The sequence below is a fragment of the Lissotriton vulgaris genome, chromosome 9 (assembly GCF_964263255.1).
Source record: "Lissotriton vulgaris chromosome 9, aLisVul1.2, whole genome shotgun sequence".
Classification (NCBI taxonomy): domain Eukaryota; kingdom Metazoa; phylum Chordata; class Amphibia; order Caudata; family Salamandridae; genus Lissotriton; species Lissotriton vulgaris.
In genome coordinates, this window is record NC_141697.1 from 1,195,186,127 (window position 1) to 1,195,207,803 (window position 21,677).

Below are 21,677 nucleotides of genomic sequence, written 5' to 3' on the forward strand. Positions count from 1 at the left end.
GTTTGTTAGATCGCGTGTTCATTTTCCAATGGGTGGAAATTGGGAGGATCAGAGCGTTCTAAGTGCCTGTATGAAGATCGCCGTGATGGAGCAGTTAGGGGGGTGGGCCGGACCGGACTCTCTCGTACTCGAACGGCCTCAAACGGCCCGCTCTTTGCCCGGTCTTCGCCCCGGTAGTCGCCCCGCGCGCGTCCCGCGTCGCGGTGTGACCTGGATCCAGTAAAGAAGGAGGAGGTTGGGGGCGTGGCCGCCGGGGGAAGAGGCAGCAGCTGTGTACAGCTGAGGCTGCTGGACCTCGCAGTCCCCCGGTAGGCTCCAAACGCTGTTACAGGCGTTAACCTCTACCTGGGAGCGCGTTGGTACACCACCGACTGTGGAGCCGCTCACACCAGGGAGGACGGGGCAGGCAGCAGTGAGCGGCACCCGCGAAGCGGGTGTCGCGAACGGTAGCAGAAAATGCAGGGAAAAACAGGTCCTCACAGGGCGAGTAACAGAGTCCCAATGTGCAGGAAGCGCCCACTCAGCCAGATCCAGGGAAAGTTATTCACGGAGGCTGGGGGCGTGGCCGCCGGGGGAAGAGGCAGCAGCTGTGTACAGCTGAGGCTGCTGGACCTCGCAGTCCCCCGGTAGGCTCCAAACGCTGTTACAGGCGTTAACCTCTACCTGGGAGCGCGTTGGTACACCACCGACTGTGGAGCCGCTCACACCAGGGAGGACGGGGCAGGCAGCAGTGAGCGGCACCCGCGAAGCGGGTGTCGCGAACGGTAGCAGAAAATGCAGGGAAAAACAGGTCCTCACAGGGCGAGTAACAGAGTCCCAATGTGCAGGAAGCGCCCACTCAGCCAGATCCAGGGAAAGTTATTCACGGAGGCTGGGGGCGTGGCCGCCGGGGGAAGAGGCAGCAGCTGTGTACAGCTGAGGCTGCTGGACCTCGCAGTCCCCCGGTAGGCTCCAAACGCTGTTACAGGCGTTAACCTCTACCTGGGAGCGCGTTGGTACACCACCGACTGTGGAGCCGCTCACACCAGGGAGGACGGGGCAGGCAGCAGTGAGCGGCACCCGCGAAGCGGGTGTCGCGAACGGTAGCAGAAAATGCAGGGAAAAACAGGTCCTCACAGGGCGAGTAACAGAGTCCCAATGTGCAGGAAGCGCCCACTCAGCCAGATCCAGGGAAAGTTATTCACGGAGGCTGGGGGCGTGGCCGCCGGGGGAAGAGGCAGCAGCTGTGTACAGCTGAGGCTGCTGGACCTCGCAGTCCCCCGGTAGGCTCCAAACGCTGTTACAGGCGTTAACCTCTACCTGGGAGCGCGTTGGTACACCACCGACTGTGGAGCCGCTCACACCAGGGAGGACGGGGCAGGCAGCAGTGAGCGGCACCCGCGAAGCGGGTGTCGCGAACGGTAGCAGAAAATGCAGGGAAAAACAGGTCCTCACAGGGCGAGTAACAGAGTCCCAATGTGCAGGAAGCGCACTTACTATTCAGGCACTATTTTTTGGGTAAGCACTGCATGAGACTGCATGTGTTTTCCAGCTGTCTCCGTCCTGTACTTCTTTACCTAAGCACTCCACACTCTTAACCTTGTGCTCCTCCACATACCCCTCTATGTTTTGCTCACCCTAGTGTGTTTATTCACCCAGCGCTGCTCTCTTGCACCTGTGTTTCTCTCCTGCCTGCATGGCTCTCTCACATGCGCTTCTCTTCTTTCTGGTGGCCACACTGCTCTTGCTCGTCTATCTCATGTCCACTGGGTTTTGATTAATAATTTGTGTAGCCATTATTGGTTCTTATCTTTTAAATGCAACACTTTAAAAAATAACACTTGTCACCCATGCCTTCCGGCTACTCCACTGACCCCAGGGCTGTACAATTGTCTGTCCGCAGGCACTCTGCCCTGAGGGGTGCAAGCGCCTCGGGCCGCATCCAGCGTGGACCAGGGGCGTCACGGGTCATAATATAAACAGTAGAATTGCCTGCCCACCCCCTGATTTCATGGTTTAAAAAAAACCCGCTACTAACTGAGGTGACTCGGGCCCTTCACACCTTGGGCCCTGGTGCCACTAGTCCTGCTACACTGTTGATAGCAATGCCCCTGCCGAACCTGCATGCACAGTGGTGAGGTTGCCCAGGCTGGTGAAGCACCAGGGCTGGGGGGGGGAGGGGGGAGCTGTGCGATAACATGTGCATTTGAAAGCGCACATTCACCCAAGGGTATCTTGGATCTGAATAACAGGTTTATTGGTACCCTTTCAATGGTATTCATGTTATCAACCTCAGAGGGACGAAAGGCTAAGTAGACCCGCCGGGATTTTAAGCTGTGACCAGGAGCTCGAGCACAGGCCCCTACAGTGGACACAAATACACTGAGCCACCCGCCCGCCCGCCCGCCTCCAAGAGGGTGAGTTGAGCCGTCCGGCACTGTTTGTCAACATGGAACACGATCTGAGACACAGCAGCATATTAGGTAGCATACCACAAATTGTATCCATAAAACACACACACACAATCTTATTCAGCATCTAAAGGCCGCCTCATACAGGAGGAGGGGTGAACTAAAGGTCATTCATGGTCTCCCTCCCGTCGTCCACACAAGCTCTCTGACCTCACTGAGGTCTTGGCGAGTGGTGCTCGGCGCTGACCCGCACCACCGTGCTCCTCACCGCGGACCTCGCTGATGCGGGGCAGCTCCGAACTGTCTGCGCCTCCGTTGCTCACCGAAACGGAGCAACTCCTCCCAGTGGAGGGTGGAACTCTGAGGTAATGTAGAGCCTGGAAAGGCGTTTCGGCGCTATGCGGCCTCCACCGCACCCGACCTCGCCCACAGAGCACTAAAAGTACTGAGAGTTCAACCTCTGCAGGCAGCAGTTGTTGAATTAGGACAGTACAAAGAAACCGGGGACAGGACAATAGCCAGGAAGCAATAAATCCGTGCGGGGTCACAGACTTCGAAGGAGAAAGCCAGCTCAGAGCGGGGCGGCTAATCAGCACAAACCTCACTTCAAACCGCTGTGCTTTAAAACACATGCACCGAGGAAAAGTTCCATTTATTGCAGACAAGACTCCCGTGTGTACACACCAACCCGCAGTCTGATGCGAGTCACATTTTGTGAAGGCACTTGGCACAACTCCTACTGATTGCCTTGAACCAGCTTCCGATTCTTTCGAGGCGCTATATACAAAACAGGAAAATCTAATGGAATTCAGCAAACTGAGGCAAAGCGGGTGCTTAGATGTATTCGTCTCTCAAGCGGTGTAATATACTCGTATAATTTATGGTACTTCACGTAATACACGCACATACTTTTACGGGCTCGCTGCAGGCAAAAAAACCTTCCTTGGACTTTAGAAGACCTTGCTTTGAAGCAGGGGCCTGACGTGCTGAATTAAAAAACTTCAAACGTATTAAATAAACTCTGCTCGCTGTGGCAGACTGTGTTTTTCCAGCGCTTGGGCTGGACACAGGAACACTGAACCGGAAGGGCTAGGGGGGCAGCCCAAACTTCCAACTTTCGCACCGGGCGAAGTTTCCCAGTTTAAGTCCTGTGTGACGTTATAGCAATGCAAAATATGTTTTCCCACATTTCGAGATAATGCTCACTTTAATGAAGCCAACCCAATACTGTACCTTTTATAATACAAAAAAGCAACGCTGCACCTTCGTGAACTTTAGCAAAGTTTCCGAAACCATGTGAAAGTCTGTGGCAGGAACTCGGAAGGGGGGGGGGGTCGGGGGGGTCAGGACACATGGAATTAACCTCTTAATGAGCTGGGCGCCACATCCGGAGCTTATCCCAATTACCACAACGCAGGCCTGCTCCCCCCGGCCTTCCTGGAATGGTGCCCCCCTCTCTGCCCCCGCTGCCAGGGTGCTGCAGGTGCCGAATGACCTCTCCAAAGAATGCTAATTTGGGCTATGAAAGGGGTAACCGAGGGGGCACGCCGACGGGCGGCAGGGTCCGAGGGGGCACGCCGACGGGCGGCAGGGTGTCTGGCTGTGCCCGGGCAGGCCCTCGCTCTCCTGGGTGCGTGCACTCCTGGAGTCTGGCGGACTTCCTCGGAAGAGAGGGAGGGAGCTGCCCCCACCTACCGCCCAGCCCGCACCTCGCCAGGGCTTCGGGGTGAACCATGTTTAAAAAGAATTAATTCCATCTTCGGTCGCATATTTTTTTGGACGAGTCATCACATCAAGGGGAACATGAACTCATGTTGGCTGCTCCGGTCCTCCGCTCGGGATCCCACTTGCCAGCCGCTTCTCTGCTCCTTCTCGGGGTTGATGCAGACACGGACAGCGGGAGGGGGGGGGGGGGGGGTCAGGAAAGCACACGGACAGCGGGAGAGGGGGGCGGGAAAGCACACGGACAGCGGTCGGGCGGAGGGGGGCGGGAAGGCAGGAATTTAAAAAACCACTCACCTGGACTTCTTCCGCCGGCCGTGGTCGGCATGTAATGACAAATACAAACGAGAAAAAAAAAACGAAACTCCGCCCACCGCCACCATGATGATGCGAAAAGGGTGGAGAGGGAAAAAATCACGGGAACGCCCACGGATCTGGTCCGGCCATGACGGACAGATCTATTTCCAATGGCTAGCCTCCATTTATGGAGCTAGCCAATGGAACAGAGGGCGGGACTAAGCAGTACACTGTAGAGACATAAGATTTCTCCTGGGGGCGGAGCTAAAGCTCCGTGCCCCAGGCGAAACCTAAAAATAATGGGTGTGTGCTGGCTTGTGTGCTCAGCGATCTTTGCCTGTTCAAGGGGGAAATCTGGCCATAGAGGTTCTAAAGCAATGGCAAAGTGGAAAATTGCCTAAAACCCCCACCTTCCAAGGAGGACCCTGGGAAAATTAACTTTCTATCTATTAGACCCCTTCATATCCCATTTCTCTAAAGCTCTCTCGCCCAGCCTCTACCTCTGATTCTGTTTCTCTACCCAGTGTCATCTTGAAGATTTTTGGGCACCTTGGCAATACATATTTCATCTGTTTTTGTGTGACCCTGTTAAAGTTTCACATATAATTTAGTATTGTTGGGCATCATGCAACCCTGAATGATTAGAGAATCGTTAATATCATTAACATTTGTTCTGTACTGGGGCCCTCAAAATATGGTATGCCTGGGGCCCCCAAAATCCCCTGCTTTAGACAGTAGAAAACCTGCAGTATTTAATTTGTGCCAATGTTTACATGTGGTGGGCTCCGCCACTAATTTTCGAATACCAGCACTTATTTGTCATCAGAGACTTTACCCGGAGTAAGACACAGAAGGCAGACAAAGGAGAAAAAATAGCAAAACAGTGATGAAAGGAGAAAGCAGAGAGGGAAAAATGAACCCACAACCGTGAAATAAAACGAATCAAAGAGGCAATAGTTGTATGTGGAGAGCACCAGAATTCATTTTAGGGCAATAGAGGGCAAGAGAGAGAGAGGGCAAGAGAGAGAGAGAGAGAGGGCAAGAGAGAGAGTGTGAGAGAGTGAAGAGGGCAAGAGAGAGAGAAGAGGGCGAGAGAGAGGGGGCAAGAGAGAGAGATATAGGGCAAGAGAGAGAGAGGGGGGGGCAAGAGAAAGAGAGAGAGAGAGAGAGAGAGGGCAAGAGAGAGAGAGCAAGAGAGAGAGAGAGAGAGAGAGAGGGCAAGATAGAGGGAGAGAGAGAGAGAGAAAGAGAGAGAGAACACATAAGAACACATAAGGTGGATAAACGGATGAAGAGAAAGCGGAAAAACTGTGACAAAGGGAGTGGTATGGCATGTCTGATGGTGGATTAGGCATGAGGTGGAATAAAGACTTGCAATCTTGGTATTCAGCACCCCAACCTTCGATAGCTTCAGCACAGGGCAGCTGAGCAAAGCTTAGGGCCCAGGCAGTCATTCTGTTACACACTTAGCAATCAGCACTGAACCTAGCCGATAGTTGAACCTTTCTGGGCCGGTAAATCCCCCATATCACAGCTGCATGCCCCCCATCTGAAACAAGAACACATGGTCAGGTGGAAACCAGCAGTCATCTTAAGACCTGCATCTATTTATTTCCAGATGTTCCTACAGGCGAGCTGCTCATGTGACCACATCAGAAACAGAAGATTTCCCGCCGCCAAATGACTCAGCCAGGTTCTGGTGCACCCACCTGGTCGCTGTCGTAGAGGGCCTGCAGGGGGCTTCGCCTGGATTTTCCATGCCAGCTGTTACCCAGAAATCTGTCTTCAGCAGCTGATGGGAGAGAACAAAAGATGGCATTATTACCCACCATAGTTTATACCATTTTTGAAAATATTTTACATAGAATTACATTTCTGGTAACCACAGGACAGATAGATTCAAAGTCCATAATAGTCAAGTGCATTATAATTTAATAAGGTGGCGTTCAATCTAGAAGAACACATATGTGGCTTACATGGCAGCGTGCCCGATAAGGAGAGCAATTGCCTCAATAGCAGAATTACGGCTTGATTAGATCTTGACGGATGGGTTACTCCCTCACAACGGTGCCGGATATCCCGTCTACCAAAATATAAATCCCATTGGATATAATGGGATCTAAATCAAGCCCTTAATTTGACAGTAGAGAGTGCGCACATTTTTTTGCAGACAAACTGGGCAGAAAATAATAAAAAAAGTAATATTATCATTAGACCCTTTAGTTTAACGGAGTCTAAGGTTATGGACCAAACCCTTACAATTCCTGACATTAATCACCAGCTATGGCTAGTTCCACAACCATAACGTCCCTCTTGCATTGCTCATGACATCAAGCACGATGCCACAGATATTGCACCAATGACATCATTCATATTAATTAAGCTGCTCTGGTAGCTAGTGCCCTGAGCTCATGGACGAAACAGTTAAATTCTGCACCAAGAATGTCCTCCTCTTCCCCTTTCCTCTCCTTCTCCACCTACTCTTCTGCTAGTCAAGCCTCAGAGGCAATGCTCCCTGCCCTACACAGTAAAGCATTCCATTGCAGACCACCTACACTCCAAGGATACATTACTGTACGTAATACTTGCAGAAATATCCATTCAATGTGTTTTTTATTCAACCAGAAATCAACTAACAGAGCCTTTTCTCTCAAGCTCCAGAAACAATTGACATGTCTGTTCCACTGGGTTTCTCTGTAAAAGCTGAACTTTGTTTAACAAAATAATCAAGTCGAGGGTTTTTCTGCGCCAAACGGTAACTTTCCGGAAATGTACAGTAGAGAGAGATCAACAAATAATTCATAAAACTTGATTGCATTATAATTGCGGCTCTCGGTTTTATGTTAATTCTTTTTTTTACATTTCTGAACGTGTTAAATCATATATCTTTTTTGCTAATTTTATCTGTATTTACCCATATTTGTATTTTGTGACATTTAAAAAAATTAAGCCGCAGTGGGTACATTTCCACATTTATTTAACCAACAAACGTTTACTCTTGTTTGAATGTCCAACGAGTTTTAGTCAGTTACAGTATAGTACAGTCAGTTTAGACCGTTCACACTGCACAACAGCCTAATCCACTGTACTGCTCCAGCTATTTAATCTACTTTAGGAAATCTTTAAAAAATGTTTTTAACTCCGTTGTCTGTCAATCTGCAAAGCTATTGGCCTAGCACTCATGATTAACAGTAGTGAGAACAGTCCAAAATAAAACCTATTTTCCATATTTAAAACTAATTACAGACAGGAAAATAGACGATTTTCTATCTGTATTTATTTGTCAAAATCAGTAAAAACTGAAAACTGGGAGCCTTAATTATAATGTAAGTGCTATATGTTTCTCTGGTATATAATGTTATGGCTTTGGTCATTTATTATTATAAAGTACATTTTATCTATAGTTCCTGTAATGTATATCATACTCTTTATATGGAAATGTGGCTTTCACACAAGAGCCTGGTACAGAATCACCTGCTGCGATTGGAAGCTGTGCCAATCAAGCCATTGTGTCCCACACAACATTGATGTAGCCAAAAACTCAAATATCTGAAGGTACAGATCACAACTACCCTCTAAAATGTACTAAACATACTGTAACCATCAGATACCTAATTTCTGATCTAGATTACTAGTTTCTCTTAACTGGCCTGTATAGGGCAAAGAGAACACCAATAAAAATGAACTCCGCTCCCTATATTAACTATTGATGGTCTAGACTTCATCTGAACATACACCCCTCCAGGAGCGTAAACCACTAGGAGTGCCAACTTCAGGGGAAAGAATACACTTTCTAAATATCAAAGCATATCATGTACATACATTTAATGGTCCGTCCAACAAAATCTTAGGTAGATGAAATGGATTTGGATGACAGTGGACGCTTATTTTGACCAAAACCACAAGTTTAAATAATCTTTAAAGAACGAAAGATATACACCTGATTATCTTTACTTGATTGCTGAAATATCTCTCTGGACACCTGCCTCGTGTAAGATGTTTTATTTACTTTATGAGACAAGGAAAAATTTATCGCTGGTTGAAAAATTTCTGATTTAACATTTGTTTTATGTATGTATTTTATCTAATTCAAATAATATTAATTTTGTGTTTTATTGTGATTTTTTAAAATCATACAATAACTAATTTACATCTATTACTACTAATCATTGTTTTGACCTCTTTGGTCCATATGACGACAGAAAACAATCCGTACTCTTAATCCTTTCAGCTCTAGACCACCACTGTCTCAGCTGGGTTGTGCAGGAAGAATGGATTCTTCTTTTCCCTTTTTCTTTAACATGTAAGTGCAGCTCTTCACCAAGTTACTCCATGGGGCAAGGGTTCCCTTTTACATGTATGCCGATGACACACGGCGGGTCCTCGGTGTGTCTCCTCACACTTGTCCACAGAGGGAGACATTGAAACTAATCTCTAACAGATAATGTATTTCTTTTTCTCTGGTGGATATCACTAATCTTCCTAAAACTAAATCCTATTGAGATTGAGGAGTTTATAACATTAACCAACTCACACAACTCGGCTTACAGAAATGAAAGTTTATAGCTTGAGGTCACGAACAATCGTTCTTACACCAGTGAAGGTAGAACAGAATGTAGGCAGCTACATTTCAAGCAATCTATCTCTAGAAACTCAGGTTGCCAAAGTAGCAATTGTATATTTTTTACAATGGACAATTTTCAGGATAGTTATTCTCTATATTGAGCACCATTGCCATGTTCCAGTCCTCGTGACCTGGTTCAATATATATAAATCTACCTAAAGCACGATAGCGGATGAAGAGTACACCTCAATACAGAAGGCTCTATGGAATATGGAGGAGTTACATTCTCTCCTGTACCTTCTTCGCAGACATTGCCTCTTCTTTTAGAAACCATGCCAGCTAGGCCAGCTGCATAGCCTCTAAGAGGACCAATAGGTAACACGTGAAGAGGCTCTCAACCAAGTATTGGGCAGAGATGATGCAGGGCTCTCCAACAGAAATCCATCATTTTACTTAATCCCAAAAGCCACTCTGCTGAACAGTGCATCACTCTGGAACACAGTATTAAACTCCATTGTGAAACTAAAATATGCAATGTCATTTGTTCAGGATGAAACCAATAGCCCCCCCACCCCCCATCCAACATTATCCAACATTTTCTACCTGCATGTGCCCACAGTGGAAAAGAACAAACCCCTAGGAGGCTCTTAGCAATACGTGTCTCTAAGCAAAGATTTAGAGCAGAGACTTGTGCGGCTTTACGTTCTGAAGACGCAAAGGTGAGGCAGAATTAGGGAATCTAGTGCCACAAACACCTGCATTCTAGACTTTTAAGAATGGCAAAGTTTCCAACTGGAAAACCCTGGTTCGTGCTAGAAGCCAGACAGATTTTGGACATGAAAGAATGGATAAGAAAAGAGACACTTAAAAAAAACTGCTGCAACACAGTAGGCTGATAAGCCCATTTGAAGCAGGAATTAATTATCTTTTTTTAAATCTAGTTTTATACACCTGAACGGATGCGCTTCGCTTTCTGATACTTAAGCTCAGTGGCGGGAGTGGGGAGATAGAAAAATAAATTACAAAGTTACTTACCTTTGTGCCGGCTGCTGCCTCGCCTCTATTCTCTTCTGTTCCTGCTTGAAGCAGGAAGTACACACAGGCTCCCCTAAGCCAATCACAACGCTGCTGTCAACATGACAACAGCGCTGTGATTAGTCAGAGCGCCGTTGTTCGGCGCTCCAGCAGGGAGTGGGAGCCTGTGCATGTTCTCCACCCAGGCTGTACAATACAGCCGGTAGAGAACATGACTGCCTGCCAAACCGTCATGCGCACTTAGCGGCCCCAATCACTCCTCCCCTTCTGGCTGTGATGACAGCCAAGCCCCGCCCTGTAAACCTGCCTTAGAACAGAGAAATAAAATTATAATAACACAGTGTTATTATCATTTAATTTTTCCTTGTTCCACTTCTCAAAGAGCAGTGGGGCAGCGCTCCTCCGACTCAGCAGAGGAGCCGCCACTGCTTAAACTTCCTAGTTTCCCCTTCCACTCATGTACACTTGTGGTTTGGGCAAAACAAGTAGACAGTTAGTTGTAGCATTACATTGACTATATCCCTCTTCACATGATATTGTACCCTTTTTTAAGTGATTTCGCGTAACCTTCATCCCTGTGTTAACCACACATATTAGCATAATAGTTTTCACATTTTGTTAAGAAACCCACCATTCCTTTCTTAGTTAAATGCCTTATGTCTGAGAGTAATAACGTTATTTTAGGCTGTGCATGGAAGCTCTCTGGCCTAACTTTATCTGGGCAACAGTACAGTTCAGAACGTGGTCTTCTGTTAGTTCTTAACCCTTCCCCGAGCTACACGTGCCAAACAGAAGCAAAATACGAGCAAGACATTAATATTATCAAGTGCTTGTTTTCTCAGAATTGCCCTCCGGTTCATCTCCTGTTTCCGTTCTGGGAATACATTGCCAAAGTTGGATGACCAGGACCAGACCTCAAGTTATCTCCTCTGAGCTCCAAATTGGCAGACAGAAGCAACATATAAACATCAACTGGTAACAGCAATGCAGGGACTGTCAGAGGAGGAATGTGATACAGTTGTAAACGGTGCCAACAGGAAACTGGATATTGGTCTTGTGAAATGATGAATCAATCGCAGGTTTTATTTTTGTTTTTTCTAATTGTCACGTTGAGGAAGGGGAGAAGACAATTGTTCACCATTTAGCATGACTCTCTTACGTCATGCATCCATCGCATGACTCGCAGGTGGGGATCTTTGGGAGGGGGGGCCTGTGCGGGGAGGGGGTTAAATAATGTGGTTTTTTTTTAAACTTACCTTCCCGGGTCCCGCGACGCAGCTCCTGCCCGGGTCCCATTCTTGTTCGCCTGCTGAACAGGAAGCAGGCAGCCTCCCTCTCCTCCCTTCAGCCAATCACAATGCTGCAATGGCAGCGTTGTGGTTGGTGGGGACGGCGCCCAGCCGGGCACCTTTGGGGAGACCATTTTCTCAATGTAGGCTGCATGCAGTCTACATGAAGAAAAGGAAGAGTGTGCATGACTGGTTTGGTCGTCCCCAGAGGGCCGACCAAACAGTCAGGACTCGCAACATTGGGCAAGCCACTCCTTCCCGACCCACCCACCCACCCCCAACCAGGCATACCCTTCTGCTTTCTTGCAGTGCGAGAAGCAGAAACATAAAATGGTAGTTTTACCATTTTATGTTTCTGCTTCTCGCACTGCAAGAAAGCAGTGGGATACACTCCTCTGCCCTACTGGAGAAGCCGCCTCTGCATCCGGATCCACGTGTTATCTACCTCTATTAAAAAAACATTGGTTGACTGGTCAGATAGGCAGACAAGCGCCTGGAAACCGACCCGGTGATTAGTGTGCTACACAAATCAATATAACATAACATAACATATGAGGGCAGACAGTGGGGGAGCCAGTAGGTGGAAAGGACCGTAGGTGGAATAGTACTGGATTTACCACAATAGTGTCTTTCCTGACTCTTGAATAGGTCTCTCCCAGTCCCAAATTTTCGGGCCTGATTTTAAAGGAGAGAACTTTCGAAATAAGAGACAGCACAGAATCAAAATGTATCTTCAGGCAACTTCACGGTGGGCTATTTGCTAAAACTGCTCTTCAGATCTGGTGCAGAATTAAATATGTATGACGTTCATGCCGCGTAACGGGCTTCCTAGCAATGCGCACACAGGTGGAGACACTTTAGCTCAACTAATTAGTGGGCTGCTGGAGACACTTCAGCTCACCTTATTGGTGGGCTGGTTAAGAGGCTTCAGCTCACCTTATTGGTGGGCTGGTGGAGAGTCTTCAGCTCACCTCATTGGTGAGCTGGTTAAGAGGCTTCAGCTCACCTCATTGGTGGGTTGGTGGAGAGGCTTCAGCTCACCTCATTGGTGAGCTGGTTAAGAGACTTCAGCTCACCTCATTGGTGAGCTGGTCAAGAGGCTTCAGCTCACCTCATTGGTGAGCTGGTCAAGAGGCTTCAGCTCACCTCATTGGTGGGCTGGTTAAGAGGCTTCAGCTCACCTCATTGGTGGGCTGGTCAAGAGGCTTCAGCTCACCTCATTGGTGAGCTGGTCAAAAGGCTTCAGCTCACCTCATTGGTGAGCTGGTCAAGAGGCTTCAGCTCACCTCATTGGTGGGCTGGTTAAGAGGCTTCAGCTCACCTCATTGGTGGGCTGGTGGAGAGTCTTCAGCTCACCTCATTGGTGGACTGGTTAAGAGGCTTCAGCTCACCTCATTGGTGGGCTGGTGGAGAGGCTTCAGCTCACCTCATTGGTGGGCTGGTTAAGAGGCTTCAGCTCACCTCATTGGTGGGCTAGTTGAGTCATACTTGTTGAAAGATCCACTAAAGGCAATTAAAAAACACAAATCTCTGCGGACATCAGTGTACGACCACTTAGGGTTCTGCTTTAGGGGGCAGGTTTATTTATTTAGTGATCTGACATGAAGTCTTCCTAAAAGGCCTTTCGTTTGAAAGATCCCCCTACAGGAGGCAAGAGGAGCAAAATAAAAATAAGCTTAAGGCACTAAGTTTCAAATCCATTTTAGACTATTATGCTGCATCTTCCACGCCAAGTCCCACATTCTGCACGTCCATGAGCTCCACGGGGTTCTGGCATGATTAGCCCCAGCTGTGGCATTTCCTGCATTGTGCATTTGATAAATGTAATGACTTTATTCCAAACAAACATCTAACTCCATCCGGCCCCTCTCCTCCCAACCGAGACACTGCCGTTCCCTGAAACCCAGCTCAGCCTATTAAAACCCCACTCTCAAACTTCAGCCGGGGGCTATCTAAAGAACAGGCAAAATGACATATACAATGTTGACTGCACCCAATGAAATGTAATGAGCTGGAACATTTATAATGGGCTTCTATAAAAGCATGACAGTGGCAAAAACATCCTTCATAGAGTGAGGCTGGCAGAATCCCAACTGAAGAACACAGATGAAGGTGGAAGGAAAGTGAAGCCACCAACCCCGGACTACTCTGCATCCGGGGTGTATGTGCGAAGGGTCGATAGCAGTGTTGCAATGTTCCACTCCCCTTTCCCCCCGTTCAACACCAATGGAAATGTACCAAAGGGAGTCAAATGTAGCCAACATTTGATTAGATATAATGAAAAGGACTGGTTCATTTTAATGGTAAGTTCTTTAAAAATCCTGGCTTGTAGCACTCTACAGAAAAGATGAGTGCATGAGGTGCTAAGCCTGTTCAACAGAAGAACAGAACTCAGTTCTGTTGGCTTATGCAATCTGCCCCTATGCTCTTCAAGATCACCCTGGCCCATGTGTGGACCACTCTGCTCCACCACGGTGGGAATTTTCACCCTCCTGCAAAATTTCAGAATACACAGTGGACAGAACCTCTCATTCCAGTTTCAGGGGGTAACCCAGTCTAAAGGGTACGACAGCCAATCGGAATGCCTGCAATGGGCAGCACCCTATCAGAGTTGTTGCAAACTTTCAGTGGAGAGCACCGCATTCCGCCAGGGTGGAAAGAGTGAGATACACGTGAATTCCACAGATTTCGCCTTTGGGTGAAATGTGTCGCCCACACTTACTGTAGAGAAGGCATCATGAACGGAGCAGGCTGCCACACCTATACAACGAGCCGTTGTCTTTAATGCTGATTTTACTGAACTCCACCTGGTCAAGTAGATCATGAATGATAGAGAGAAAAAACACAGCATCTCAGATGATCTCAGGTAAAATAGTTATTGAGTTCAACGGGTTGAGTGCCAACAGCGGAGAGCAACCTGTTAGTAATAAGACACCAAGCCAGGAGGATCAGATCAAACTCGTATATTCATGAGGCTAACAAAATGATGAGTAATATTATATAAACAATATTTGACTTTTTGGATTGACATGACAGCAATTCAGATAAAAAGCACATAATACCATTGAGCACTTTCCTTCAAAGCAATCAGAGTGACCATTGATGAAAGATAACACCAAAGGTGACAACAGTTCATCCCAGTGCAGCCTTATGTTTGATCAGAGTTATCCACAATCAGAGTGGGGCCAGAGGTACCCTATCCAATACCCCTTATCTAGGCATGCCTGTGCCGGCATCCTTGTGCTTTCTATACCAGGATCTCAAGGGCCGTATATCGTCCATTCCCTTAGCGCATTCTTCCAAACCAGTGGATCACTATCTCAACAATGTTTGGCAATATCTCTTTTCGCCAAAACTACGCCAAGATGAATCAACCACATTTTATATCTTTTGGTATCAGTTTCACTCCTTATTTGTGGTCGTGCATGACCATAACCAATCTTCCACCTTGTCACTTTCCCTAATCACAGCGAACTGTATTCCAAAACTGATCAATTCGAGGTCACTCCCATTCCGTATGGATGAGACCTGCCCGTCACCCTCCAGGTCGTAGACAATGGGGGCCAGAGTCTATAATGGATGAAATATACTCTGTGGAGGTATGAGGGTGGATTATGTGGAACTGGTGTGCCACCCCAACATCTGACACGGCCATCCTGGCTTCCTACCAATCCTCGTCTTCTAGGACCTCCACATCCTCTCTCAGTTTTGGAGAAGTATCTGGAGTATTATAGAGCGATGAGTTCTGGTGTTCTTCATATCTCCCATTAGCAATTTCCCCCCTACTGGATTAAACTCATCCACATCCATTATGTCTCTGATACGGGGAAGGAGGGCGCGTCTTAGATGTAAATACCAAAAAAACGGATGTACGCAAATCTGCAAATCTTCAGATGAACACAAGTGGTTTCCTGCCATCACATGAGTAATACAGAGAGAGGGAGCACAGTAACTCCTATTGTTTTGAATGTGCCTATTGTGCACATGGTACAAATGGCCAATATCCTGAGGTTAATAACGTGTTATATTTTGTGGCAGGTGATACGGGGTGATAATAGCTCCTATTTTCAAGTTCAAGTCCTTGTGCCGAAAATAAATGGCCGATGTTAAAGCATGCATAGTTCAATAGCTTCACAACAGTGTGCTTACTTTAGAATATTTCTTAACCTGATGAGTGATTAAAGAAAGGCAAACATAAGGCCTAAGGAAATAATTCTGAAGGGTGGAAGAGATAACTCTTTAGGCTCGGAACAGAGGCTGGGGATAGGGAGGGTGCCAGGATTATTAGTCCCATCTGAATCTGTCACATTGAGGCAAACAGATGCCCACAGTCTATTATTTATTTTATTCATAAAGTTTTATATAGCGCGAACTTGATCCCGAAGGATATCAGAGCGCTTTACAATTTGAGGCAAAGGCCACAGTGGCAAGCAGGCCTTAACACACACATCCTGTGTTCCATGATGTGAGAAAGGACATTCGCCAAGAACAATAATAATTTTTGCAGTCAATCAATCAATCATGAAATTTGTATAGCGCGCTACTCACCCGGAGGGTCTCAAGGCGCTTGGGGGAGGGGGGTCTGTTACTGCTCGAACAGCCAGGTCTTGAGTTGCTTCCTGAAGGAGAGGTGGTCTTGGGTAAGACGGAGGTGGATGGGGAGGGAGTTCCACGTTTTGGCTGCCAGGAAGGAGAAGGATCTTCCCCCCATGGTGGCTCTTCGAATGCGTGGGACGGCGGCGAGGGCGTGGCTGGTCGATCGCAGCTGGTGGGTGGGAGTGCAGAAGGTCAGGCGGTTGTTGAGGTACCTGGGGCCCAGGTCGTGGAGGGCCTTGTGTGCGCGGGTGAGGAGACGGAACGTGATTCTCTTGCTGACAGGGAGCCAGTGCAGGTCTCTCAGGTGTCCGGAGATGTGGCTGTGTCGGGGGATGTCCAGGATGAGTCGTGCGGAAGCGTTCTGGATGCGTTGGAGTCTTTTCTGCAGTTTGGCTGTGGTACCGGTGTAGAGGGTGTTTCCGTAGTCCAGTTGGCTAGTGACGAGTGCCTGGGTGACCGTCTTTCTGGTTTTGGTGGGGATCCATCGGAAGATCTTTCGGAGCATGAGGAGGATGTTGAAACACGATGAAGAGACGGCGTTGACTTGTCTGGTCATCGAGAGGGAGGAGTCCAGGATGAAGCCCAGGTTGCGTGCGTGGTCCGTTGGTTTGGGTGCGCTGCCCAGGGCGGGGGGCCACCAGGAGTCGGCCCAGACAGATGGTGATGATCCAAGGATGAGGACTTCCGTCTTGACTGAGTTCAGCTTCAGGCGGCTGTTCTTCATCCACTCGGCTATGTCTTTCATCCCTTCGTGTAGGTTGGTTCTGGCGGTGGCTGGGTCGTTGGTGAGGGAGAGGATCAGCTGGGTGTCGTCTGCGTAGGATATGATGTTGAGGTTGTGTTGGCGTGCGATGGCTGCGAGGGGGCTCATGTTGACGTTGAAGAGGGTCGGGCTGAGTGATGAGCCTTGTGGTACACCGCAGATGACTTCGGTGGCCCTGGATCTGAACGGGGGGGAGGCAGTGAATGGTATTTATTGTCAAAAGCAAGGAGCTTGGAGTTTACACCTCACCTCTATGGCCACCAAATTGAAACTATATATAGTTCTCTATAATACGTGCAGTTCTGGCTCCCTGAGGCCACACTGTGTGCTCTTCTAACAATCATGTCAGAAACTAAACTTTCAAGTGCATCCCATGTAGCCAAGGACACCGGTAGAAAAAGACACAGGCTTGAGTGTGAAGGACGTAAAGTACGTAGTCTAAGGCCTTCAACTTGACTTCAGCCACGGATGAGCTGGTCCTGTGATTTTGAGCTCTCTGGAACTAGCCCTTCATCATGGAAGGTGGACCTAGGTAGATTTTGTTGCAATGATTGGCCCCAATAGTCAATGCTGGCACAAAGGCCATCCTTTGAGGATGGAACAGCTCAAGTGAAGGTTACTCTTAGGATACTAAGTTTGTAGAATATGTGGTTTAAGCTGTTCACTTAGGGTACCACAGACACGTATCATCCAAAGAGATAGTAAAATAAAGCAAACCTGAGGGTCACCTGGGTCTCACAGTAGGACCTTGGTCTTAGCGACACAGAGTCACACTCGGCTTTGAAGCGTCTAGTTTCAGATGCATGTTCGGCAGTAAATAACTTGCAGGCATATTGGATACCATGTTGTTAATGGGCGTCATTTGCATTTGGGTAAATTTTCTACTCAAACGCAGCAATGTCTACCACCTCTATATTAAGGAGCACAAAATATTAAGAACGCATTCAAGACAACCAGAATGTCATAAGACCGACTTAATTTGTTAAGAAACGACTTGCATTGCAAGATTGCGCTGTGTTGGACAAGAGTGAGTCTGGAGACAGGTGCTTGTATGTCAACGAAGGCCGAAGGACCTTTCAAAATCTCTCTCCTTTCCCTAAAAATCTCTTTCTTGCTCTGGGTCCAAGTCCGATGATGAATAGGTTCTAGTTCCTAAAGTGGAGTACCAGAGCCACAACCTACAACCACCAGCACAAGTTAAGCACCGATTATGCTAGCCCTGGGCTACTGGATTTTTTCCAAGCTTTGTGTCAATCTGGCTAAGGAAGGGATTATAGACCAGAGGGAATTGCCTTCTGTAGGACAATTTACCTATTGCCAGACCATAAGCAAGAAACTGTGGGGGTTTCTTGGTAAAACGAGGGAGTCACCAAACAGAGAGAACCTACAAACTTGTAAAAGAGAGTGGACTATTGTCCCTCGTGAAACAGACCAGCTGCAGTGCACATATCGTGTTTCTCTAGCCTGATAGAAGAACACTGTCCATACACGCGCCTGGTTCAGACCGCCATATGTAACCCAAGGGTGACCTGTTTGAATCCCGACACTTTGTCTCAACAATTCATTATTATGATAAAATGGACTTTACTCACCGGTGCAATTAAATTACATGTGGAATATAGCACATTAAGGCTTTTGTAATAATGCACCACATTGATGCTACGGATTCCAGACAGCATAGGATGGATTTTCATGGGAGCTGTAATAATCTTCAAATGTTGATTTCTCCTCAAGGTAGAACATGGGGTCCGGAAACATGATGACTGTTTTCCTTGAAGATCCCAGCTAAGGGCATTTTTGCAAGGTATCTGCAGATAACACTGCAGCTTCAAGCCACAGACTTGCGTAATCAGCACAAACATCTAGCCAGCCGGAAATTACCGTCTTGTTGACCTATATCAGCTAAATATGACTTCTGTTTGCTCAGTTTCGGTCTTTTCAGAGGACTAAACATACCTTTCAGATGAAAAAACAAAAAAAGGAAGTGTGGTCAGTGACCACAGGGAATCATATGGTGCACAAGTGACTGATTCCCAGCAAGTGTGGTGCCTAACCTCATCCTGTTCCCAGGAAACCTCGCTTTACTGAGTCCTCAAGATTGCAAACTCTGCTAGGAATACATTGTGCTGTGCTGTTTTCTCTCTAGCTGCCAGTAAGCACGAGGCTGTTTATATGCAAGGTAATAGAAATGTAATACATTGTGCTTGTCAAGAAATCTCAGTGCCTGGAAATGAAAGGAACGCCATGCCAGCATCCTCCAAATGAGTGGCTGAGTCAAGTGGGCTGTGATGTTGGGCTTTGGAGCCTGTGGAGGTCTGATCAGCAGATACTTCACCTAGCAAGCCCTCTCTGCTTCCTGCTGACCTCATGTGTTTTCTGGAGCATGTGATTGAGGTCTAATACGGTGCCTGGGGCCTCATTTATGAGAAATGACGCATCGCTGAGTGAAAGCAGCGATGCGTCACTTCTTAGTGCGCACTCCTTGCGACACCAATGATGCGTCATAGTTAATGTATGACGCACCATGTCGCAAGGACTTACAGATACGTCAGTATTTCTGACACATCTGTAAGAGCAAAAGTAACGCATTGCTGGAGTGTGTCACAAAAGTGACGCAACTCCAGCAATGCGTCCTTTCACATGGGGAAAGCCCCATGTGAAAGGGCCTGCGTCAGTCATACGCCTGCTGTGAGGCAGGCGCAAGATTTTGACGCAACAGCATCCTAAAAGTGACGCAGTGAAATCTCATAGATTTCACTGCATCACTATTACGAGGCTTTTTGCGGGAAAACGCCCCCTCTGCATACATTATACCTGACGCAGGTATAATGTGGCGCAGGAGTTTAAAAAGTGACGCATCTACCTAGATGCGTCACTTTTTAAATATGGCGCAACAAGGCGCATTTTGTACGCCGCTGGTGCGTCACAAAAAGTGAAGCATCGGCGGCGCAAAACTGACGCAAGGCCTCATAAATAAGGGCCATGGTTTCTATCTATGGTCAACAATAGGTACATTGTCCTATTCATGACTAATATCTCTGCTCTAAATGCTCTAAAATCCCTCCCTACCTAGGCCTACCCTTTCAGGATTCCCTGGCGCCCCTCTGATGCTGTTCTACCCCAGGGCTAGGTCAAGTCTTTAAAGAGTCCCAGGGTCCCCTCAGGTACTGTTCTCCCCCAGTGCTGTGTCATCCCTTTGAAGAGGGCCCGGAGCCCCTCTGATGCTGTTCTACCCCAGGGCTAGGTCAAGTCTTTAAAGAGTCCCAGGGTCCCAGGGTCCCAGGGTCCCCTCTCATACTGTTCTCCGCCAGTGCTGTGTCATCCCTTTGAAGAGGGCCAGGAGCCCCTCTGATGCTGTTCTACCACTGGGTTTCCCTGGAGTAACCCAAAGGAGCCCTGTTCTTTTCTATGCTTTCGAAAGATCAGTAACCCAACACCTTGTGGAAAGGGGTTTTGAGCAAAGGTTCCTCCTTTTCAAAAATATATATTCTCCCCCATAAATGGGTCAATCTTCAATTTTGAAAACAGCACAGTACGAGTTAGTTGTAGTGAAAAAAGTACTTTTTGTTTTTATTTTTTGCACTTCATTCTTTCCATTTCACTCATTTGAGGTTTTTCCGTTAAATATTTTTTAGTAAAACAAGGAAGAACAGTCTTTATCATTTTCCATTGGATGTTTGTAATGGAACAAAAGGGAACAGCCGGCACGTGTTTCGCCCTTTTTGGCAAGTGAAGCCAGGGCTTTCTCAAGGCTAATTAGAGTCATCCAAATGTACATCAGCATCATTTTCTTGCATTATCACATGTATAATCGAATTTTGTAATCAGCATAGGTTCCGCTTTGAATTGTGGTCAAGGAAAGAATAGCATTTCATATCTCCTGGTAAATCCGCTGCGCTTAATGTTTGAAAACGAGGTGACTGTATTAAATGCCCAGTTTCACCTCGCTAACCCGAGATGGTGATATAATGTACATTTGAAGATTGACCCATTTATGGGGGAGAATATATATTTTTGAAAAGGAGGAACCTTTGCTCAACACCCCTTTCCACAATACCTTCTTGGGGCTGGATAGGTCCAGAGCCTCTGGCATAAACACCTCCACAATTCTAGGGATTCATATCCAGACCCAGGATTTCTGGACCATTCTCTTTTCCTACAATCCCAACACCTTGTATTCCTACTGAGGTTCAACTAGTAGCAATAACAGGGGCTGCTCCTCCACTAGGGCGGAGGAGCATCGACCCACTACTTAAGCACAGTGCAAGAAGCAGAAACATAAGATGGTAATAACTACAATTTTATGTTTCTGCTTCTTGCACTGCGAGAAAGCAGAAGGGTGTGGTTGTGGGCAGGCAGGGCTGCTCTGTGAGCAGGGCTGGGCAGGGGAGGACTGGTGTGCCTACTCCTGAGTGCGCATGACTGGTTTGGTCACCCCTGTGGGGCCGACCAAACCACTCATGCAGACTCTGTCCTTCTCCAATGCAGGCTGTAATGAAGCCTACATGGAGAACATGGTTGGGCCATTAGCCCCTGGTTGGGCGGTGTCCCGACCAATCACAACGCTGCAGCTTAGGGGTGGGAGCCTGGCTGACTAATTCCTGTTCCTGCTGGAGGTAGGAGAGCAGGAGCAGAAGCAGAGATGACGCGAGACAGGGTCGGCGGGAAAGTAATATTTTTTTTAATTAACCCCCTGTGAGACCCCCATCTCACCCAACCGCGATTGAGCAATATCATCAAAAGGCTCTTCCGTTTCGTAAAACAGAAAATCCACTTCCTCCTTGTATGTGAGGGTAGACTCCAGTGCGCGCACAGCGATGCCAAGCCTGGGCACATTGGTCTCACTGGCAAAGGTGGAGCGGGCTCTGCTCCCAGCTTCTCTCATCACTTAAGCTTGATGTGGTTTGTACATGATAGGACGAAGGTTTCGGTTTATTCACACAAGCTAATCAGTGCCATAGGAATGTAGATTTTAACAGGTGAAGAGATCTTGCACACCTCAACTGGTTTTCCGAGCCATG

At 47.5% G+C, this 21,677-nt stretch overlaps 1 protein-coding gene across 1 annotated transcript in view; it reads right to left on the reverse strand.

The window, feature by feature from the left end:
• The window catches only part of CHST13 (carbohydrate sulfotransferase 13), a 221,455-nt gene that overhangs the window by 83,002 nt on the left and 116,776 nt on the right, over positions 1 to 21,677 (reverse strand). Inside the window, exon 2 of the mRNA XM_086939269.1 lies at positions 6,119 to 6,201. Coding sequence (XP_086795395.1) covers positions 6,119 to 6,201 — 83 coding nt within the window. The remainder of the gene's footprint in view (positions 1 to 6,118; positions 6,202 to 21,677) is intronic.